The 25,210-nt window shown below is 41.5% G+C and overlaps 1 protein-coding gene across 3 annotated transcripts in view; it reads left to right on the top strand.

Annotated features, from left to right (window-relative positions):
- tafa4b (TAFA chemokine like family member 4b) overlaps window positions 1–25,210 on the top strand; it is a 56,628-nt gene that overhangs the window by 7,308 nt on the left and 24,110 nt on the right. The window contains exons 1-4 of one of the 3 annotated variants that reach the window (XM_061786081.1): window positions 10,849–10,882; window positions 11,631–11,751; window positions 13,095–13,210; window positions 23,310–23,465. In XM_061786081.1, coding sequence (XP_061642065.1) covers window positions 11,684–11,751; window positions 13,095–13,210; window positions 23,310–23,465 — 340 coding nt within the window. In that variant the 5' untranslated portion in view covers window positions 10,849–10,882; window positions 11,631–11,683. Of the gene's footprint in view, window positions 1–10,848; window positions 10,883–11,630; window positions 11,752–13,094; window positions 13,211–23,309; window positions 23,466–25,210 lie in introns of those variants that run through there. The other 2 variants (XM_061786082.1, XM_061786080.1) reach the window with 2 other exon arrangements.

The following is a 25,210-nucleotide window of genomic DNA, read 5'->3' as shown; positions in this document are numbered from 1 at the left end:
CGGCCCCACCTGTGTGGAGTTGGCATGTTCTCCCCGTACCTCCGTGGGTTTTCTCCGGGTACTCTGGTTTTCTCCCACATCCCAAAAAACATGCACGTTAGGTTACTTTAAGACTCTAAATTGCCCGTAGGTGTGAATTCGAATGGTTGTTTGTTTCTATGTGCCCTGCGATTCGATGGAGACCAGTTCAGGGTCTTACCCCGCCTCTCGCCCAGAGTCAACTGGGATAGGCTCCAGCGAATGAATGAATGAATCTCAGCATTACTCCACTGGTCACCGCCAGCCATCGTTTTCCTAATTATTGGCCATGCAGCTTCAAAACTATGCGTCAGTAAGGGGTGTGAGTTGTGGCAGGACAACGCGTGGCTACTTCACCATGAAAACACGCCTGCTCACAATGCCCTGAGCATCTGACAGTTCCTGGCCGAGAAGATTGCCATACTTGCTTGACCTGGCTTAGTGTGATGTTTTTTTTTGTCCTTCTTTTCCAATCCTAAGGGGGTCATCAAGGGGAGCTGTTCTAAAGATGTGGACGACATCAAGATGGCTGTGTTGACAAAGCTGTGGTGGATCTTGAAAGAATCTTTCCAGGAGTGAATGAAGGCATGGCAGAGAAGACTGGGAAACTGTGTTGGACTCTAGCAGGGGAATTACTTTGAAGGGGAAAAACAGCATTCTTGGAACTTGTCTGACGCACCCCGTATACAGTATGTCATTGATCGGTGTATTTCAATGACGCCTGGCTCGCAGTGACAGGCTTTACTCGATCCATGCACTTACACTGCACTCACATTACCAGTTATCCGATTTATATCTGATCTTTATACCCATATGTTGGAGGCTTGATTCAGATAGAAAAAAATATCTGATTCCATGCACCTTTTCAGCTTACAGTTTCATAACGCCATAGTTCGAAATCCGAACTGGGTCACATTGCGTCCATGGAAACCTGTAAATCCGGCCACAATTTGGTTCAAAATGAAAGAAAACATTGCAAAACTTTAAAATAGTTTTAACACCTGACAAAAGCATATTGCCATTACGCTAAATTAATACGCAAAAAAATATCAAAAATCTATCCAACTTTTTGACAGTCTGCTATGTAGGCTAATTTGATACGGACACATGGCACAGACGTTTATTGTATAATGGCGTCTTTGAGTGCATGAAATACAGAAAAAAAGATACTTTTTGCCATCTGACTCACTGCAGAATTCAATGCAGACTGAACACTACATAAGATTTTCATTTCATTCTATATCACAACAGCAAGTAGCAGTCAGCAAAAAGTAAAAGAGTAACAACATGGCAAAAGTATCAATTTTGGAGAGAGCATTTGTCTCAAATTTTGAGGAAAGAAGCCTCGTTGAAAAATCTATGTGTGTATAGTCATCTCATAGTGTCTTCTTTGCTTTCTACCTTTCCATCCATCATGCAGTGTAGAGGGACACTGACATTTAAAGGCCTTTTATTGCTTTATTAGAGTGTGCAGGATTTACGGCTCGGGCCCGCACTCTGTCTGTCAGAGAAGCTTGTTCTGATCTATGTCGACCAACGCCAGCTGTCTGAGCTTTAATGGACAAACGTGTAAAGAGGAAACCTGGGACCTGGCTGCGTTTGCACTCGTGGTGTTAGCGGGCCAGTGTTTATTAGCCAGTTAGTGTCTGTGTTTTTCCTTCCATAAAACAAACAACAGCCTACATTTTCCTCTCTTCCGCTAAGTGGAGAGGTTATTAAAAGACGATAATGAGACGGGCAAGCCTGATAGTGTGACAAGCGCACTCGGGCAAAGGAAATTCTAAAAGGATACACAATGATAAACCTTGTGTTTAGAGTTTGTAAGGGGATTTAATTGATGTTACATTCATCATCTTAGTATTGTGTATGTACTGTAATATATATATATATATGGAATCCCCATGGACCGTGATGTTTGCAGATGACATTGTGATCTTCAGTGAAAGCAGGGAGCAGGTGGACAGACAGTTAGAAAGGTGGAGACATGCACTGGAAAGGCGCTGAATGACGATTAGCGGAGGTAAGACAAAATATATGTGCATGAATGAGAGGGATGGGGAGGGGGGGGGGGAGAGTGAGGCTACAGGGAGAAGAGATTGCGAGGGTGGAGGACTTTAAATACTTGGGGTCAACAGTCCTGGGCAATCTTGAGTGTGGTAAGGAAGTGAAGAAACAGGTCCATGCAGGTTGGAACGGGTGAAGAAAATTTGTCAGGTGTGTTATGTAACAGAAGTGGTGAGGCCAGCCATGATGTACGGATTAGAGACAGTGGCACTGAAGAGACAACAGGAAGCAGAGTTGGAGGTGGCGGAAATGAAGATGTTGAGGTTCTCTTTCCGAGTGACCAGGTTGGATACGATTAGAAATGAGCTCATCAGATGGACGGCCAATGTTCGATGTTTTGGAGACAAAGTTAGAGAGCAGACTTTGATGGTTTGGACACATCCAGGGGAGAGATAGTATATTAGTAGAAGGGTGATGAGAATGGAGCTGCCAGCAAGAGAGCTAGAGGAAGACCAAAGAGAAGGTTGATGGATGTCGTGAGGGAAGACATGAGGGCAGTTGGCGTTAGAGAGGAGGATGCAGAAGATAAGCTTACATGGAAACGGATGACTACTTACTTTTCCTCAATTACTTTACTTACTTTACTAACGGGACAAGCCGAAAGTAAAAGAAGAAGGATTTGTTTATTTGTTGTTCAAGCGGACCAATTCATGTGTCTTGTGCATGGGCAGTGACCTCACGGCGACTGGCTGGAAGCAAAGGGGTCGCTAGTGTACTGCATTATAAACTTGGAGTGTACAATCCCAATATATATTTTCCTTTCTGGTGGTTCTTTGTGGTAATATTTAAAAAGAAACATGTTTTTAACTCGGCGACACAGTGGATGACTGGTGAGCACATCTGCCTCACAGTTCTAAGGACCGGTGTACAAATCCCGGTCTTGCCTGTGTGGAGTTTGCATGTTCTCCCTGTGCCTATGTAGGTTTTCTCAAGGTATTCCGGTTTCCTCCCACATCCCAAAAAACATGCGTGATAGGTTAATTGAAGACTCTAAGAATTGGCCGTAGGTGTGAATGAGAGTGCGAATGGTGGTTTGTGTCTATGTGCCCTGCGATTGGCTGGCGACCAGTTCAAGGTGTAACGCGACCCTAGTGAGGATAAGCGGTACGGAAGAGATGGAAATCCATTGTATATTATACGAATACACTGAAGAATGATACAGTATGTGGAAGCCTACAAGGTAAAGACCATTCAAATGTCTCCATTGGAGTAAATCCGAATTGGTTAGTGAGAAAGGGTTTGTATATGTAAATTTGATGATGTCAGGAGTTCCTGATATGTATGACAGCTTGCGCAACAAGAATGGAAAGTGCAGGCCGCTCAGTTGAGTTGTAATGGTACCTTGGTGCCAAGGCCATTCTCAAGACTTGAAAGTCAATAGCGCAGCCAGGTAATGTTCCTGCATTCAGAAACTCGCAAGCCTCCCACCTTGTTCTCCCCACGCGACCATTTCACCAGATGGAGACTGGTCTAGCTAATTGCTTGTTGCCGTATTGGCAGAAACACACTGTATAAGTGTGCCTCTAGATGGAGGCATGAAAAACAGGTGTTATGAGTCTCTCGGATTACTTTTGATCAATTGGAACACACACCAAAATATGATATTATTTGACAATACTTGATACTTATACAACATTTCATGTATTGTGAAAGTTTTCTCTTTCTGGGCAGTTGATATTCATTTTGAATACAAATTCCTGGTAGATCATGTCACATTCAGTTTGTGGATTGTTGTTTTACGACAATCCAGACATTCGACATTTCAAGGTTATGAACGGCATACAATGAGCTAATTTCAGCAGTGGCGTAAGAATACGTTGTGACGCGGCACAAAAACGCCACACTCATTTACCTTGGTACTTATCCATCCATCCATTTACTGAGCCGCTTATCCTCACAAGGGTCGTGGGAGTGCTGGAGCCTTTCCCAGCTATCATCGGGCAGGAGACGGGGTACACCCTGAACTGGTTGCCAGCCAATCGCAGGGCACATAGAAACAAACAACCATTCGCACTCACATTCACACCTACGGGCAATTTAGAGTCTTCAATTAACCTACCATGCATGTTTTTGGGATGTGGGAGGAAACCGGCGTGCCCGGAGAAAACCCACGCAGGCACGGGGAGAACATGCGAACTCCACACAGGGCCGGGGATTGAACCCCAGTCCTCAGAACTGTAAGGCAGACGCTCTAACCAGTCTTCCACCGTGCCGCCCCTTGGTACTTACTGGTTTTCATTTGACAGTTCAGTATTCATGACACAGTAATATTTTTCAAAACATTTTTTTTCTGTAATTATGACTTTACTGTGGTGTTAGTGTAGGTTAATGACTACGGCGTGTTCTTATGTATAAATGCAGGTGACTTCGCTGCAGTAAGCACAAAACAAGGACGCCAAGTATGTTTAAGTTTTGGTTCACATTAACACCTTTGAATATACTATATATGCCTACTTTCCGTTTGACAACTACTTTAATAAACATTTCTTTTTTAAAATTTGCAAAAATATGTGTATCACTGTAAACCTGGAGAAGTCGTGTTTGATTAAAAAAACCCAACTCATACTCGTAACTCATTCCCTTAAGATGACTAAGTAATGACAATCATTCGCCCACCTTTTATTTAACTTAGCATGTTAAGTATACTGTAAATCTGGATAAGTAGACTCTACTTATTCTACTACTCATTTAACTCGGGTTGGTAATTAGGTAAGTAAATACAGTAGTTTGAGTGACAATAATACTTTGTGTATGGACATGCTCTATTTGAGAGTGGCTGTTTTTATATTAACCCATTGCCTCCAATGTTATGGTGTGAACCAAGATACTGTGGTCAAACAAATGTATGTAGGCTCTGCATTATTCATCCACCAAACTTAACATCTGCAGAAATGGGAAACGCTTCACATACTACAATATATCATTTCTTTGGGCTTTGTGCTCTCGCCAGTTTCATTTTCAATATCTTTCCACCTAAAGGGAGATACACTTTGTTTTACACTAATATGCTTTTTGTCTGGTTGATCTGCGGCCTGGGAATCAGACTGCTGGTAAACTGGCGTGACTCGTTGATGGCTGTCATTGTCACCGAGTTATTACTTTCCACAGATGTACACGTAGTGGAGCTCAAACAAAGCCCATATATCACGACCTTGCTGGTATCTTTGTGCTACAACATTGGATTCACACTCTTCATTCAGTAGCAGTTTTGTGGCAAGCCAATGCTGTACAATTTAAATGGCATGTTTATTGACCACATAGGTTAGAAAGCATCTGTTAGTCTGAGACATTGTTAAATATGTGATGTTCAACTAAAGGTCATTTATGGATGAATTAATAAATCATTCATGCACATTGACAACATTTGAGAAAGAGACCACCAGTGATTCTCCAAGTGTGGTACGAGTACCACTAGTGGTACGCGGGCTCTCTATAGTGGTACTGTATGTGAAATAATCACTGAATTAAATGCAAATACAATTTAAAGAATTTATTTAAAACAGGAAATACATTCAAACATATTACACTGAAGCTTGTAGCTAGGCAAAGCACAGTTCAGTAGTATTTAACTTTGAAGTATAGCACAATAAATTTGCATTTAATTTTTAAGAACTCTTTATTTTCAAACAATAAATGTTTCTATTTAACCTTTATGTGCAGTATTTTTTAATGTAATCATTAAGTAGTGTTTTTTTCTTTTACTATATTTAAGCATAGTGTTAATGTTCAAACTGTGGATTCTGTTAGGAGTGGGCTTACATTAATAAATACAGGAATAAAATCTCTGGATTATTTAAGATGAACACTTGCCTGCTACATGACTGTATTTTAATGTTGGTCATGATGGAGAGGTAATAATTTTTTGAGGTGGTATGTTTGACAACCAGAGAACATTCTACAATAAATACCGGATCGGTCAGTGCGGTTCTGCAGTGGTTAGCATGTCTGGCTCACACGAGAGAGTTTTTGGGTTCAAATCTCAGCTCAGGACCTTATGTGGCGTTTTCATGTTTTCTGGCTTCCTCCCACATTTCCAAAATATGCATGTTAACTTAGTTGAAGACTGAATAATTCAAAATGCAATCAAAATGCTCCGGAAGACCCCGTGGCGCAGATTACAAAGTTAATGATGTCCGCGCTCAAGATACAGCAAGATACAGTCAACAAGATTACCTTTCACCGTGTTCACCGATTGGGAGGCCCTCGTCCCATCATTGCAAAGTTTGAACACTTTCAGCAAAAAGTGTTTGTGAAATCAAAAGTTCGTGAGCTCAAAGGGACTTCGTTTGGAATGAACGACCAGTTCCCCAAAGAAATCAACGAGAGGCGTAAAATCTTGTACTCGATGATGAAGAATTATCGTGAGAAAGGCAAACAAGCGTGGCTATATGTCGACGGCCAACTGTTTCGTGATGCCAACACCCTGGCTCTTCTAGATAAGTACTTCTTTTCATCTGTTGTCGTTATTAATTGTCAAAAGCGTATTGTATTTTGTTTCATTCTTTCCACTTTTGCTTCGACAAACTAAGAAAAAAAATCGGAATCACGCATGCCACCAGCATGAATTCTCACTCCTATCTGTCTGCTTTCCCGATCTGCTTGTTTCCACACACACTAAACACACAAGTCGCTCAAAACTCTTCTTGAGCACTACAAACAACCACCACACACCATATTATCCCCTTGTCACTAATGTTTGCTTTCTATGTCCAGTGTTTGTTCGTTACCCTTCTATGTACACTGGCTTTGCCGTACTTAAATATAGCATCTCTATCACCCTCTCTAAATAACATTTGTCAACACAATACCAAAAAATCTCCCGAAAACTGTCAAAACAACAAGAACAAAGAATACATAGTACCCAATCTATTTAAAATTACTATACACACATCCATTATATGTCACACTATACTTTTGTGTCATGGAATGTCAATGGCATTCGATCGCAGGCAAAGAGAATTAAAATTATGGATTATATCACTAAATTTAATTTTATGAGTCTCAATACTAGTTCATAAAAGACTACTTTTTACAATAAACAGTACAGTAGCAGATCCAGAAGGCCAATACATAATTATACAGGTTACAATATTTAACGAACTTTACACAATTGTCAATGTGTACGCTCCTAATAAAGATGATCCAGCCTTTTTTCACATGCTCTTTTCACACTTGTCAAACTTGTCAGCCAATCCTACAATTATCATGGGAGATGACTTTAACCTTACGCTAAGTCCCCTAATAGAGCGCTCAAATCTCAAAAATAGCATGCCAATATCAGCCACAAGGGCCCAATATACTAGAGCAGTATATGGACGACTTTGGTCTTCTTGACATATGGAGGCTGAAAAACCTCACAAAAAGAGAATACACAATCTTCTTGTCGGTTCACCACTCTTTCTCAAGAATAGATTTTTTTTCTCTCAAACAATTCGGCAACTCAAAGAATTACCTCCAAAATACAGCCAATCATCGTCAGCGACCATGTACCAATCTATCTTGTCTCAATCTAAAAATTTAGTCAAGTCTGGGACCCCCACCAACATGGTGCTTTAACACGTCCCCATTGAAGGACCCGGATTTTGATTCTTTTGTGAAGAAGGAATGGGATGAGTTTTTGAAATTCAACGACTCCCCCAACCGTATCCCCATCTCTGCTGTGGTGAACCGGGAAAGCTGTATTGAGAGTCTAACCAGTCGACCACCGTGCCGTAAACATACATGCAGATGATAAAATTAAAGCAAACATTTCTTCTGAAGCGGCACGGTGGACAACTGGTTACAGCGTCTGCCTCAGAGTTCTGAGGATTGATGTTCAATCCCCGGCCCTGTGTGGAGTTTGCATGTTCTCCCCGTGCCTTCGTGGGTTTTCTCTGGGCACTCCGGTTTCCTCCCACATCCCCAAAACATGCATGTGAGGTTAATTGACAATTCTAAATTGCCCGTAGGTGAATGTGAGTGCGAATTGTTGTTTGTTTGTGTGTGCCCTGCGATTGGCTGGCAACTAGTTCAGGGTGTACCCCGCCTCCTGCCCGATGATAGCTGGGATAGGCTCCAGCACGCCCGTGACCCTCGTGAGGAGAAGCGAAGTACAAGTTTAATTTGGGGAATTGATGTGTGCAGGCAGTGTGTGCGTTCTTAACTTTGCAAATGTGCTCTCAGAGTGCCAGCAGATAATGCTGTTGAGATGTAGGGCACACAGATATGTTTGTGGCCGAGGTGGGATTGTGTCATTGCATGTCAATGAGCCCCTGTGTCACTCGTGTGAATTGACTGCATGGAAAAAAACACAGATAGAGACATCTCACATAGTGAGAAGTGTGATGTTGCTGGAGGGTTTATTTAAGCAAGAATTGTCTGCGCATAGTTTGTGCATCACTTTTTGTTATAGTGTGTGGGTGTGTGTGTGTGTGTGTTTGCGTGCGTGTGTGTGTGTGTGTGTGTGTGTGTGTGTGACAGAGAGACAAAGGGAATAAGTGTTCTTATTGCTGCCAACATCCAGTAAACTCCCACCATCCCAAGGCTGAAATTGCACACCGATGTTTTCTCATGATGATTTAGTAGGATTTCATACAAAACCAAATTCCGTTCAATGAGGGGATAAGTGCTTTTTTTTTTTTTTTTTTAGAGCGGGGCTTCTTGGGAAAAAAAAACTCTCATTAATGCATGGTTTTAAAAAAAGGTAAGCCCTAACCAATTGTCTATTTTTTGTGGGAAAACCTTGTGTGGTGTTGCCAATTTATATACATTGTAACACAGGTGATGATGGAAGAAATGTTCTCTAAACACAGACCCACACGTCTTCCAGCAATCTTTTCCCCCTTTCTTGTGTCACTTTCAGCTAAAAACCATTTTATGACATTACCTCTACATTCACTTTTGTGTTGTATTTTTGGGGGAACTCTGTCATGACATAACACATTTTCTAGCGCCCATAAATACATGGCGCATCATAAATACATACGTGGCCTTGACCAAATCCAAGGTCTAAACACGACTGGGTCCACATAATAACTGATGTTCACCCACATACACAGACACACACACACGCAACACACATACAGTTGTATTGCACTCTTTTAATGAGTGTATCATCGAACAAACCTGATAAAAATGCAAGCCATGTCCCTGCCTTTAAAAAGAGAATAAGAAATGGGCTACTGTGCTTCCATGCAGCATGCCTAATCACTCAGCCACACAACATACGGTACACATCTCGCGTATTTCTACAGAATGCACAGGAATGGAGCATATGCAAGCCCTATCTAGAACATCCGATCTAGATCATCAATCTAGAACATGGAAATATGTAAATACTGTACATGTCAATGTAGAGAAAAAGCTTCAGCTTCCTGTAATAAATGTGACAGCTCCTCTGCTAAAAGCAGAGCGGGAGGGACTCTGTTAAAGAAGCCATTCAATTTCTGTACGTGTATTTTATCTTACACTTGTTATCATCATCTCATTTACTTACACGCTTTCACCCTTACCTCTCTCTCTCTCTCTCTCTCTCTCTCGCTCCCCTTCTATGGCGACACTGTCATGCTGTTCACAATTTGTCCCACTCGTTTCCTCTCTCTCACTGCTGGTGTCACTTATCAATATGGCACTGAAACACTACCACATTTTATATTCACCCAGAGCTGCTGTGTCACTTTCCTGCTGATGATCATTTTTAAAAGAATACTTTGTACACACACATCTGTTCTTACCTTCAGGTCACGTTGTCCTTTTATTCTGTCTGACAGCAAGATTACACACAGACTACCAGTGGATTTACTGTAAATTACATGAGGTGTAAAGATGTATTGGGAGCACACTGAACACGTGATCGGCACGTGTGGCTCACAGTTTTGAGGTTCTGGGTTGCAATCTCGGCTTGGCCTTCCTGTGTGAAGTTTTCATGTTGCCTGTGCTTTTATGGGTTTTATCTTCCTCCCACATCCCCCAAAAATGCAAGTGGGGTTCACTGAAGACTTTAAACTGCCTTTAGGCGAGAACGTAAGTGTGAATAGTTAGTTATCTATATGTGCCCTGCGATTGATTGGCGTCCAGTCCAGCTGGGATAGGATGCAGCTCACCCGTGACCCCGATGAGGACAAGTGCTGACGAAAATGGAAGGATGAGCCCGGTACATTTTGTTATAACACTGTATGAAAGCCCACCTGTTCCTTTGTAGAAGCACAAATGCAAGAAATATCAACTAATAAAAATACATTCCATCCTTTCCAAATGTATTTATGGAGCGCATTTATAAACAACATGGTTGACCACAGTGCTGTAGAATTCCTTTAAAACACAAAGGACATAATACTAAGTAACATCGCAGAAGATTAAAACAAGAAAACATAACATAAAACCAATAAAACAGTGAATACTATAGTAAGAAATAAATATAACACGAAGCTTGCAACTCTTTATGCATGATCAAGGAAGAAGAAGTGGATTTTAAGAACCTATCTATCTATCTATCTATCTATCTATCTATCTATACTGAAAAAAATAATTTTTTTTGACTTAATTTGAACATGTACATCAGTTGCACATGACTAACGTGTCATACTGACATATATTATTTGCTTATTTTAAAGGAAAAGAGGGGATAATTACATCGGTTTACCACATTTTAATCACGTGCAATCTAAAATGAAGACCTTTTTTCCCCCCCAGTGTTCTAAATATGGACTGAAAAGTAACAAAAGGCCACCTGAGTGTCCCTGACGCTGTTATATTTGTCACCACTAGGGGTCAGTGGCACGACGTGGACTGCTCATGTTTGGTTGAAGCTGACACATCCTTCGTAAGTTCCCAAGCACTTGCAGCAGGCTGGGCTGAATTTGAATGAGGCATGATGAATAATGAAGGTTTGAAGAGGGGAGGGCATTTTGTTATTAATGCGAATCTGTTGTCTTTCATTCCGTTTGCTGAGTTAGTCCCTTTGTAAAGAGAGGTGTGTTGACACACACTTACGAGGGGGATGCTAATTTACCGTTTGAGTTTGCCACTCACTTGTATTTAGGGAGGATCTCTCCAGCCGACTACTGTCTCTCTGTTTGAATTTACCTTGCAAAGAGGGTCTGTGCAAACGTGTGTGCATGTGTGTGTGTCCATGTCCAAATGTGAATGAGAGTTTCATCACCATCTGTGGGTCTTGGGGCCCTGCTGAACGATGGCTAGTCTATGTTTTGGATTATTTAAACTCTTTTTTTTTTTTTAAATGAAAGATATGGACAATCACACGTCCATGTGTTTGTGGATGTACAGTATATGCAGTATACGCGTGTGCGGTATGTGCAAATGTGTATGACAGAAAGTGCCAAAGAGCCAAACCTTTATGTTGTCTAGAGTGGGGATCACATTGAGCCTGGGGCTAGGTGAACCTATTGTAAACAATGGATCTGACAGAATCTAGACTTTCACATCTCTACCTCTTTGTGTGCGTGCAAGTGTGTGTGTCTGTGTGTAGCTTAGTGCGTACCTTCATACAAGGCCATTCGAAGCTACTGAGCTACACTGACCTCTCTGACCTTTGTGCTTGTTCGTTTCAGGAGCAGGAAGAGAAGCGAGACAAGGAAGAAGAGGCGAGCTAAGGTGGGAATGGATGCGGCCATGGCCTGTTGTTCGTAGAAAGGCTACTCAGTGGAATAGACCGATTAAAAAGGCAACCAGGTAAATAGAAAAGGACACAGTAATATATAGAGCTCATGATTAAGCTTATCATATTGAGTGACGCAATTGATTTTTTTAGCTTATAAAATGTTGGGTAATAACTAAATCTTCCAGCGAAATATTGCAATCGATTGTCCGGATATGTCTTGTAGCTCTATTGGACAAGCAACCCATCCATCCATTTTCTGAGCCGCTTCTCCTCACGAGGGTCGCGGGCGTGCTGGAGCCAATCCCAGCTATCATCGGGCAGGAGGCGTGGTACACCTTGAACTGGTTGCCAGCCAATCGCAGGGCACATACAAACAAACAACCATTTGCACTCACAGTCACACCTACGGGCAATTTAGAGTCTCCAATTAATGCATGTTTTTGGGATGTGGGAGGAAACCGGGGCGGCACGGTGGCCGACTGGTTAGAGCGTCAGCCTCACGGTTCTGAGGACCCGGGTTCAATCCCCGGCCCCGCCTGTGTGGAGTTTGCATGTTCTCCCCGTGCCTGCGTGCACTCCGGTTTCCTCCCACATCCCAAAAACATGCATGAATTGGAGACTCTAAATTGCCCGTAGGTATGACTGTGAGTGCGAATGGTTGTTTGTTCCTATGTGCCCTGCAATTGGCTGGCAACCAGTTCAGGGTGTACCCCGCCTCCTGCCCGATGACAGCTGGGATAGGCTCCAGCATGCCCGCGACCCTAGTGAGGAGAAGCGGCTCAGAAAATGGATGGATGGATGGATGGAGGAAACCGGAATGCCAGGAGAAAACCCACGCAGGCACGGGGAGAACATGCAAACTCCACACAGGCGGGGCCGGGGATTGAACCCCGGTCCTCAGAACTGTGAGGCTGACGCTCTAACCAGTCGTACACCGTGCCGTCAATATAATATAATATAATATAATATAATATAATATAATATAATATAATATAATATAATATAATATAATATAATATAATATAATATAATATAATATAATATAAAATGTTTCCTAAATTGTGAACACTGGTCATGATCGTCATCATGGCCCATAACTGGCTACTGCCAAAAGGAAATTGGAAGTACTAATCGTAATGGACATAAAGAATGAGAGGACAGTGCAGCCATTGTTGTTTTATGAACAAGGAAGTTGTGTTACAGTGAGTGGTGTGAAAGCTTCTCTGCCCTTCTCATTTTTCACCTTTGACCTCCGCTGACTCACCCCTTACATTGTTACTTGTTCAAAAAGCAATGTCCTCTGCTGTTTTTTTCTTCTGCCTTCAGGTTCTAATCTTTGCACATGGCCTTTTCCCCTTCTCGCTTCCTCCTCCATGCTATCCTTGTCCCTCGCTTTTCTCCTCCCTTCTCGCAGGATGAAACTGTGGCGGAGGTCAGCTTGGCCTTTGCAGGTGGCCTACCTTGTTGCCTTGGCGATGCTCTGTGTTGACCCTGTGGCTGCTGGCAACCGCAACCATCGGGGATCGACAGGTACACACCTTTCACGAATACCACAAGAGGTTAATTACACTGTCGCCGCAGAGGCTTGAGATGTTTCTTTAGGCTGAGCCATCTCAGTCCTGATGGAGACGTGCTGAGCTTATATCCCTGTCCCGCTCTCTTGACAGAATGTGAGCTAGGCTGCTGTTTCTCACTGCACATCACAAAACAAAATTGACACAAAAAGTATATAAAGTACACTGAAATAATGTCAAGTCAATTTGATTTTTACTTGAGGACAGCACAGGCCCACAGGTCACAAAGATCAATGACACCCCCTCTTCTAAACACTGCAACCCGGCAAGGAGAAACTTAAACAAAAAACAACACGCACACAAGTTGAGAGCAACACTGCCGCCTAGCGGATGGAGGGACGGGCCTTCCCACACGTGATAACTTGAAAACGGTGTTAGGTTTGTCTAAAAAATAAATGCATGTGCTAGCTGATCCACAAACACACCTTCAACAATTCACAAGCAGAATTGAGTATTTACAAATGATAAGTCATGATAAATGCACACACAACATTAAAAAAAAAAAAACAAGTGTAAATCGCGGTTATATTTGTGGGTTTGAAAAATTAGATTTGTAAATGTCGGCTATATTTGTGTAAATAATTTAAGACATCTTTCCCCGTATTGTACTGCAGTATGGGATTTGTAGTTTGTGTGTCATCAGCGTGTCAGATCGCACCATTAAAAAAAGATAGGTAGGGACTCGGAGGAGGTGGCGTTTCCCAGCATGCTTTTCTGTAGTTACAATTGTCACGTTCGACTGTTATCATTGCCTCTTTAATATGTTATTTTATTTATTTATTTTTTACAGGCATGGTGTTAAAGTTGTGAATTTCTAGTCACTGAACCTGGCACTGAGAGTTAAAATTGGAAATGCTATTAATTACACTCGGGTAGCACTTGTCACTTGAGTGACTGTATCAACACGTGATGCCATATGCACTTTAAGTGGACTATTTCTATACCATATATCAGCGAGCTGGGAGATCAACACACATGCTCTGGTGGTACCTACTGTAATAGAGTTACTGTAAATGTAAAGTAGAGATGTGTTTAATGTCTAAATTCTACACATTGGCTCTTAATCTTAAAGAACGTTTTCATTTTTTAAATGTATTTCAGGTGCAATATATTTTAAGTGAGTCATTAATTTACTTTAAAAAAAAATGTTATCGTTAAACAGTTTAAATGTTCAAACTTGCGTGATATTACAGTTGCTTAAAATATTATTTTTCTTCTTTTTATATTCTCTTATTATTAATGAACACTTTCTTTGTTGGTCATCATGGTTGTACGTACATTGTTTGTAGTAAATAATAATGTTTGGACTATCAATCAATCCATCTTCTGTACTGCTTATCCTCTGTAGGGTTGAAGGTGTGCTGGAGCCTTTCCCAGCTAACTTCGGATGAGAGGCAAGGCACACCCAGGACTGGTCGCCAGCCAATTGCAGGGAACATAAAGACAAACAACCATTCACACCTAGGGACAAAGTTGACTCTTTAATGAACCTAACATGCACGTTTTTGGAATAAACCCACACAAGCACGGGGAAAACATGCAAACGCTACACAGGAAGGCCAGAGCCAAGATTTGAACCCCCAAACTCAGAACTGTAAGGGAGATGTGCTAACCAGTCGGCCCAAATAAGTGAAATTGGATAATTTTCCACGGCATACCTGATGTGCCATTGCGCGCGTTGGAAATCACTGATCTCGACAAGCCCTCCTTTTGGGCTTTGATGCAAACACCGCTCCGCTCAATGATCGAGTCTGCCGTATAGATGCAAATGGCACTTTAGCTGTCAGGTGATGTCAACACAAATGTGTCAGCGTTGGTGAGATCTGATCTACTGAAAGTGCTTGGAGACATCCAACACTTCAGGGGTGCTGCTGACGTTTTTCCGTCCGCCCCTCAGCGCCCCTGATTGAGAATATCTCTCATGAGCCCATAACGTGTGATTTTAAGGGGCTCATTATTACCAGTGCTTACATTAATATGCACCACAGCCCCCTCCAGTCAAATAATTGCTTTAATTACTGCCACTCGTACTGTAAACGAAATCTATTCTCTATTGACTTGCAAAAGACCAGCTTATTATACTTTTTGTCCGTCGCTTTGGGACATTTCTCAGATCAGAATTGAAATTCTTGAAACTACTTGTTCAATCTTCACATCGTTGTGTGACGTGTGCACACCAAAAAAGCAGTTTCTCATTTCTTTGAACAAATTGCAAATGATCCGTCCATTTTCAACACCGCTTATCCTGGTTAGGGTCGCGGGGCGCTGGAGCCTTATCCTAGCCGACTAGTCGGGCGAAAGGCGGACTACATCCCGAACTGGTCGCCAGTCAGAAATTGCAAATGATTCTATACAATTATCCGCTGGGTCCAACATTGTCAATTGCTTATGTCATGTTGATCAAAATGTATTATAATGGGTCTCTGTGAAATAGACTCACTCCCCACATCATTTTTTTTCACAAAAGTCTTTACATGTAAAATGGCTGAACAAGTCATAATACTGTATGTCAAGCATATTTATATACCTTTCCATTAGACTTTCCATCAGACTTTATTCCCATGTGAATCTTGACTTTCTCTAATTAAGGGAAATTTGTGCAGCATTACATCAACCACTAATACACCAGTTTTCTGAAATAGCTCGTCGCATGTAATGTGGATGAGAATGTGTGGCCCACAAGCCGGGAAAGTCAGCAGGCCTAGGAAGACTGCACTGCAATTCCTACACCACTGCATGTACACTTTTTCCTAAGAAGACTATGTTCACATTTGCACTTTATTTTTGTGTTTGTTTGTTTGCTTTTCATTTTTGCTATACAGTGCTGTCTTTTCCTTTCTGTATTGCAATGACATAGTCTGTCAAAAAATTACAAGACAAACAGTAAAAGTGTCAATGTGAATCTTCTCCAGTCTCTTGCAATTAATTTCCAATTTACTGTACACTAAGCTGTAATTTGCAATTTAGACTAATTGTCATCCAAACTTATAGGCGCAGTCTACATCAGAAGATTCCTAAAAAGTACAGTTATTTACTGACATGACTAAGCAATTTGACTGTGTTATCCGTAGACAATGACACAAAGACTTGTCATCCTGATGACTGACATGTTAAACGATACAGATATTTACTTGTGAGAGATGAACTAAGGATTCTGAGCAGGAAACTTGCTTTTGCAGGTAATCCACAGTTTTTGTATGAATTGTTTTGAGAAATGCACTTACTGTTTTTCAAATTTCGAGGATGAATGTCCAAAAGCGGGTAGGGTGAGCGACTGGTTAGCACATCTGCCTCACAGTTCTAAGGACCCGTGTTCAAATCCGGCCTCGCCTGTGTGGAGTTTGCATTTTCTCCTTGTGCCTGCGTGGGTTTTCTCCGGGTATTCCGGTTTCCTCCCACATCCCAAAAACATGGATGATAGGTTGATTGAAAACTCTAAATTGCCCGTAGAAGTGAATGTGAGTGCGAATGCGCTGCGATTGGCTGGCGACCCGTTCAGGGTGTTACCCGGCCTCTCGCCCGAAAACAACTGGGATAGGCTACCCTAGTGAGGGTAAGCGGTCCGTAAAATGGATGTCCAAAAGCAACTGAGAAGAATGGCAATAAATAACTACAATGCTAATTGTTGAATCATAATGATTAAAGCTGCCTACAGGGATAGGTTGTGGCTTGTTGGCAAAAACCTCTCGAGTCAACTCTTTCGCACACTTAATTATGATAATTTTCTGAATTATCTCTCAGTTTCTTTACTCCTACCGTTTTGTTTGGCAAGGTGACCTTTATTTGGAGTCGAAATGCGCCCATCCTGCAGTCTGGGCAGTGAGTGATGGTATTAGTTTTCCTTTTGATCGAGAGGAGGCAGCCTGCTTACGGCAGGGACACCACTAATTGCAGGCCTTGTGTATTGTGAAGGTCACGGGTGCCCACCCCCACCTTATTCGCCCTCTCTGTGGAACAAGATGACTTGGTCCCAAATCAACTGCTGCTTTTTAGAGAGTTTATTCTAATTGGTTGAGGTTTAAGGCTTGTTGGCTGTGAATATTAGCATCATACACAAAAATAGTTTCAGCCTAAAAAAAAATAATTGGCTGTGTCTATGGTGATTTTTTTTTTAGATAGATATAACCATATGCTCATTTTTGGGGAAGATTTTAGGAGGCATTGTCATCAAAGGTTCTAACGTGTCCATAGGTGTGAGTGTTAGTGTGTATGGTTGTTTGTACCTTGCAATTGGCTGGTGGTCAGTCCAGGGTGGACCCCGCCTCTTGCCCGAAATCTGCTGGGATAGGCGCCAACTCACCTTTGACCCTCGTGACAAGCGGTAAAGAAAATGGATAACTGAAATGGATGGTGAGCATTTGTTGGGTTCACATCACAGCTGAACTTCTATTAGACACCACAGGGTGGCTCTAGAGGTAAAAAAATGCTACGCTGGACTTTATTGCGTTGTGCTGTGCTGTGCTGTTTTAGCTCAGTCACATTTATTCTGGAATATTTATAAGAGGCATTCTGTTATTTTACGAACAACATTGAGTGAAATTGAAATAAATGCAAGCTCGTCATGCAGACGTATTATGAGTCACCTTTCCTATACAAGGTTGGCAAGCGACAGATTGTGAAAGCCACATACTGCATAATATGCTCCGTTTCTGACTGACGGTTGGTAAATTCAATGGCCCCACATCAGCCATTGTCAAGTAAACAGCTTGCAAACAAATAGCCTTACAAGTTAACAGGTACAGAATACGAGACACCGAAAGGAGGCGGAAAGTAATGATTCTAAGGCCCACGATTGACAGGTGCTTCAGAAAACTGTATATTCAATATGCTGCAATTTCAAGTGGTGCGGCCTAAAGAGATTTTCTTTTTTCCCCTCGGGTCCTGAATCTCTGAGTTGAAGGACAAAATAAACATCTGTAGCGTGAATCTGTTGCTAGGTAATGTGCAATTGACTCATTCACTGGCAGCTGTTTTCAGAGCAGACAAATACTGTAGATATGAACATAAGAAAAAAATTAAAAGTCAGAATTTGTAGTGGGACCGAACCCATAACTCTTGAATTTGAAGTTTCATGCTCTGATTGAGTTAGCAGGTTATATACAGTAACTCAATTATTCAACATGTACATACAGTATATACAAATACATACTGTATAAAAATATACAATGCAACAAAATAATCGACAACTGTTACTCCTACACAACTACGCCTACGCTGCAACTATTCTTCTCTCTTCTCTCACTGACTGATTCTGGAGCCTTTCGCAGCAACTGTGTCTTCGGGAGAGAGGCGCGCTACACCCTGAACTGGTCGGCAGCCAATCGCAGGGCACGAATAAACAAACGACCATTCGCACTCACATTCTCACCTACGGGCAATTTAAAGTCTTCAATCATGTGGGAGGAAACCGGAGTACCCGGAGAAAACCCACGCAAGCACGGGGAGAACATGCAAAGTCCACACAGGCGAGGCCGGATTTGAACCCGGCTCCTCAGAACTGTGAGGCAGTCGTCCACCGTGCCATTATACTAAATATGCATTATTTATATTATTTTGTTACTTCACATACTCAAGAGTGCGACAAAAAAAAATGAACTGAAACAAAAACAAAGGACCATCAAAACGTGTAATATTTGTATGTATCGTTCAACTATTGTCGGAGCAGCAACAGTTGCAGTCGACATTCTTGCACATTCATTAACAGTAGGTTCCCTTGCTCGTCTTTTCTCCTCTAAGATAATGAGTGAACTATGCATATACAGTACCTAACACAGTTTGTTTGTGGAGCCTGCCCGATATGAACTTTTCATTTTGTGGTTTGCACTCTATCATTAACTATAAAATCTTTAAAATGCATCCAATTTGACTTCGTTTTTTGACGCTCATTCTTTTCACCTTAGCTGCATCTCTCACTATATTCTCGCATGCTCTTGTCTCTCCCTCGCTCCAGTTTGTGTGCTCACTGTGATGTTTTTCTGTAACCTCCCCCTTTCCCCTTCTGCTTACTGTGGACACACAGAAGTCACACATCTTGACCAATCCCATGTCACAAATCACAATCAGGAACCGGCTCTTGTCGTTTGTTCCCAATAGACACCTCACTAGCATCAAAAGCCTGACTGGCCACCGCTTGTAGCTGAGCATACTTGCAGCCTACTAAAATGTATTATTCAAAAAAGATTGGTAAGATCTATAGAAGATTTGATAGTTATACAGGGACGCTTAAAGGCAACCACAGTGACCTCAAATGATAATTAGCAAAATGTGAGATGAGGTCTGACCTGGGCCTGTTAGATGGCGATAACGTCAAGAGGATTGATGGCCTGCACAAGGGCGGGGTGAGAATGAGATGCTTAAAGTGTCAATAAGAACAACGATGGAGCTCACAACCCCCTCAACCCAAAGACTGGACTAGACTAGAAAAGCTGTTAGGATTTAAGAGAGTGGCTCCAGCAAGGTGTAAATAATCCATCAGCACAATTTATCACTGTATCGCGATCTCTTGTGCACGTTCACTTCAGGAGTTGCACTACACTGACTTCTCTGAAAATAATTTGGTGGGAATCCTGTCTTGTGGGCATGACTGTCAGATATTGACAGCAGAAAAACTGCATGATGTTCTTGCTCACCTGTGTCTGTACTGTACAGTGTCTGAATTGGTCAGCTGAGCTCAAGGTTTCTTGTCTTGTTCGCTGTCTCGTTGTGGCTGTCACTCCCTTGCCCTTCTCCCACTTTCCTTTTGTGCACTGCACGACTAGACGCGTTTAGCCATGCTTGAGAAAGCTCCTCATCTATGTGTGGTATGCTCTATTACTCTGTAATGGTCATAACAAAGTGGTTTATAGGCAGTATTGAAACATTAGATACACTGTTATTAAGTGTGTGTATAGCAGGAGACTGGACGGCTGAACACTGTAGTTCAGACGAATATATAATTTCTCTCAATTAGAACTGGCAGGGACCATTCATAACTTTCCTACAGTAAAATAAAACATGATATACAGTGAACCCCCATATATATATATATATATATATATATATATATATATATATATATATATTTATACACACATTTAACCTCATTTTTAAAGTGTTCCTTAGCCCCTGTTTTGACTCTCCTGCTGTCAAGAAAAGGGGAACTATGGTGTAACTCACATAGTTCTCTAAAAAAGGAGCCATAGTCTGCATGATTAAGTTCGAGTTGTATGCTTTTTGTCACTTTCAGTTCAAGTTTACTGTTAAGCTGACACATACAAACTAGAATTAAACATTGAGTATTTAAACACCAATATACTGTATGTTCAACCAAATTATAAAATTGCCTCTAACGAACGTATAGCTTAATGCTAACATCACACTGAAGGCGCACAACTCTTAAATTTGGTCTTGCGGTAGTATTTAAAAAAAAGTTTTAACTCACTCGGAAGTGTTCATATGTTAGAAATGTTTGTTAGGTGAATGTTTGTAAGTAATATTAAAAAGCTTTGCTGCAGCTTGATATGGGTCCGTTCTAGACTGTTATATATTTAAATTACCTACTCGCCACCTGGATCTCCCCCAGTTTGTTGATCATAAGTTTTTGTTTTATTCAAAATATTAATAGGTCTTTCATATTTGTTTGCATGTATGTATGAACTCCAACTGCTGTCTCAGCCTCAGTCAGGGGAGAATGTGTATGTATGTGTGTGTGTGTGGTGGGGGGGGGGGGGGGGGGGGGGGGGGTGAATGAAGTGCAGGTATGATAGCACAGGGACACTCTGAGAGCAAAGGATCAATGACGGTTCTGTGTGGAGAAGAGAACAAACAAACTTTAAATCAGAAAAGATGAGTGGGGCCACGGCCTGCAGAAATAGGATCCTCTGCAGAGTGTGTTTGTCTGTGCTTTTGCGTCTGCCTGCAAGGGCCATTGAGCTGAGCGGTGAAAGTTCTGGAGTATGTGTAAAGTCACGTACATAAATGACACTTGAGCTCATGGCTCAGTCTCACCCTGGTGTTCATGGGGCTGCAAAGAGGCTTATACTTTGCAGTGTCGCCTGCGGGGTTTACTCAGGAAATTTTCTAGAGGCCAAGAGGTGCACAACAAAACTAAAGATAAGTCCTTGGAAATCCCTTCGCAAACCATTATGGAAGATTAGCTTTGACCAATCATTTGTGGTCTACACATTATCATCATATCTTCTGTCTGCACATGTGCTCAGTGTTGAAAATTCCCCTCATCGCTAGGGCTGTATTACCTCAAATAGCAGCCTCCACTGTAATGCCATGTTTGATTTCATAGCTCAATCGTTCTTCTTTTTCACCAGAGGAAAAATAAAGGGTGGTTATTGTAATGATCTCAGATGCAGTAAACAAGTGTTAAAGATGATTTTACATTGTGTGAAGATGCCGTCGGAGGTGCAGTCGTTGATTTTTATGTTCTGGGGAGCTATGCACCTTCGGATTCGCCTCTCTCCAGCCTGTCTATGTTCTTACCATTTCTCTGCATTGTCTTTTAAAGCACTTATTTTATTTCACTTGTATACGCACTTATCTTGTAATATAATTATGTATTATTCAATCAAGAATCAGTATTTATTTGTAGGAAAAAAGATTAGAAATATATATTATTTAAGACTTTTATAAAAAATGCATAGAACAAATAAAGACCTACCACCTAATAAACGCTTCACCCCTAACAGAGACCTGGTCCTCTCTGCAGTTGAGCCAATCAACACCCAAGACACTATGTGGAAATGAGGAAGTCATTTTCATTTCATTTTAGCACAAGTGTCTGACAGTCAGGGGATCTGGGTTTGAATTTTTGTTGGAGGATCTCTGAGAGGTGTTTACTTGTGGCGTCTCCCCGGGTGCTCCGGCTACCTCCCACATTCCAAAATCAGGTTAGGTTAATTAAAGATGCACAATTGCCAATAGGTGTCGAGTGTCAATGATTGTTGGTCTATATGTGTCCTGTGTGCTGTACCAGTCCAGGGTGTAGGCCTACCTCTGCGATGGAGTCAGCGAGGATAATCACTAATTACCCACAACCCTAATCAGGACCTGATCAGCGACACATCAAATTGTATTCAGTTTACTGATTATATTCAATTTATAATCACAATTTTATTTAGTTGCACCCCACCCAGAGAACCAAATCACACATGCAGTATGCAGGCATGCAAGGAGAGATGTCAGTGACAGTGCTTGGTGTGCCTTGCTCAAGGGCACCTTGACAGTCGTCAGGATGCAGACTAGCATTACACTAGTTGCAATTTCCCGAGCAGGACTCCAACCTGACAGTTGCCAAACACAATAGCTATTTGCTAGTGTCAATGAAAATGTGAGCATTATTATGAAGTCTGAATTTTTTATGCGTCTCTTGTATTGCATATTTGAGCAGGTGTACATAAATCATAAAAAAAAAGGCTAATTTACAGTCTGACTGGAAATAAATAGCTCCAATTTAGAAACACACATTGATACAGTGTGTTCACCAGGCAAGGATGCTCTGTGTTAAATGTACATGCATTTAAATGCACCCTTCTGCCTCATTACCGTCAGGAGAATGTTATAATTAACTTGCAGTTCTCCAAGGAGGTTTGTAGAAAATCAAGGTAGCTTAGAAGCTAGAGAAGAGGGGTTTCAGCTGAAATGCAATTATTCTTAAAAGGTGACTTTATGCAACACCACATGCATGCACGTGCACGCAAACGGGCTTGCCACTTTTATTGTTTTTTTTCCCTTCATCTGACATCAACAGCAACAGATATATTTAATGAGAGTCCTTGGCACAGAAGGAAAGTAAAGTATCGATAAGCGTGTTAACTTTTAAATCAAAGGCTGCGATACACTGAAGGTGCTTACTTAAAAGTAAATAATTTAGTTGCAGCTTTCACACTCTCCTGTGTAGCTTGTGTGATGCACCTATTATTTTCACGTTTCAAATCACTAGAAATGCTTATGACTATTGGAATCAACAAGGGAAGAATAAATAAATAAGTACCACCAACAACTGTCTGAATGTCTTTGAGTTTGAGGTAAATAATATCTGTCTCCATCGATGTGTCTGTGTCCAGTCTCCTACCAGGTGAAGCAGGGAACATGTGAGGTCGTGGCTGTCCATCGCTGCTGTAATAAGAATAAGATTGAGGAGCGTTCCCAAACTGTCAAGTGTTCCTGTTTCCCCGGGCAAGTTGCTGGCACCACCAGAGTCAGACCCTCATGTGTGGAAGGTAAAAAATAAAAATAATAAAATCAGTTAACACCATTGGAGTATGTGTAACAACATGTGCAATCCTGGTCAAATAAGATAATTCAGATGAAAACATCCATCCACTTTCAAGTGCTTCTTCTCCTGAGGGTCACGGGTGACCCAGCTGACTTTGTGTGAGAGGCAGGGTACACCCTGATAAGGATATTTTTAGAACTGGGGGGTAAGTCGGAGTTCTCGCAGAAAGCCCATGCTTGTGGCTAACATGCAGACTCCACACACGAAGGCCAGAGCCAAGATTCGACCTCATACCTGTGAGAAAGTCATACAGACATGCAAAGCACCTATCCACCGTCCTGCGGTATTAATTTAACAATTCTGTATATGATTTAATTGCCTTTTGTAGTGGAGAAGAAAAACATTTACATAACAATCTGCTGACACAGATAGGGAAAAAAGCCAACCTAATGGGGGTGGGGGCTGGGGGGGTGAGGGTTAGGAGTTAGGGTTAGGGGGTTAGGGATCAGAAAACCAATTACGCTATTTTGTAGCAACAAACAAATGGACCCCATGCGCAGTGAAATATTGCCCAATTAAAAGTGGATTTAGTATCAGGATATATTACTCATTGCACTAAAACAAATATACTACTCTATTACGCTACTCTATATACCAAACTATAAACCATCTCACATAAAGTGTATCTTCAAAATCAGTTTATTTCGGCCCCACTCGTAATCATTGTGTTTGTGGCCTTCTTTGGTCCCCTGTGCAATTTGGAAGGACATTTCACATATCATGTACAGCAGCTGTCAACCTCAAGACCAGAAATTTCAGCTTCAGGCGAAAATACCTGATTTGATTTGAGACACAATTCTGTGTTGCACAGAAATGTATGGTCCACTTGGACAGCTGGTCATGATCATAGCAATTTCATAACGAAGTCAGGAAATAATCATGATTTTAAAATAATCATAATACAAATATGAATAATGGTCTATATTCACTACCAAAATTTGATATTTTTAGATATAATTACAATCACTCAACAAGGAAAGCAAAAAAATTTAATAAAATAATCTATATATATGCAGCACACTTCAGTGTCGTTAATGCCATACCACCGTCAGGCCAGTAGAAGGTGCTTTTCCCATTTAAATCACACATTTACCACATCTGCGAGTTCATTGAACTTCATTTCATGCAATAAAGAACTAGATTTGTTGTTTAACCTCTTTGATGACATCCTAAATAGGAGCAATGCGTTGATAATGATGAAACCAAGCAACCGTAGTCACAATGATTTGTTTTGTAAGGGGAGCTCAAATAAATAAGGGACAATGTGAGCTGTTTGGTGTAGATTTTTAACAAAGTTTGCCAATAGGAAGGAAGACACCGATTAAAAGCAAGTACAACAATAAGAGGGATGGATGACTAAAGGTCTTTCAGTGATAAAGTATTTTAGATGAGGATGGATGGGTCTTAATCGCTCCCTTTCCAATATATGCACACATGACACCAATGTCTGAGTCTTGCAATTGATTCAAATCTAACCTCTCAATCTCGCTACCTCTCACTTGCAAATCCAGTGCTGAGCAGCACTCATCTCGTGAGTCATGCTCGACCTCGGAGTCCGCAGTTCCAAACGATCCACCCTCAGCCACACACCCGAGCACGCCAACACCTCTCTCACATCTCCTTCGCTGATGGAGAGAGACAAACCTCACTCTCTTGCCAACCAATGCGGAATGGCCGTGGTGTAAATGG

The sequence above is a fragment of the Phyllopteryx taeniolatus genome, chromosome 9 (assembly GCF_024500385.1).
Source record: "Phyllopteryx taeniolatus isolate TA_2022b chromosome 9, UOR_Ptae_1.2, whole genome shotgun sequence".
NCBI classification, from domain to species: domain Eukaryota; kingdom Metazoa; phylum Chordata; class Actinopteri; order Syngnathiformes; family Syngnathidae; genus Phyllopteryx; species Phyllopteryx taeniolatus.
Note: the sequence above shows the minus strand (reverse complement) of the source record. Positions and strands in the feature narration are given on the sequence as shown.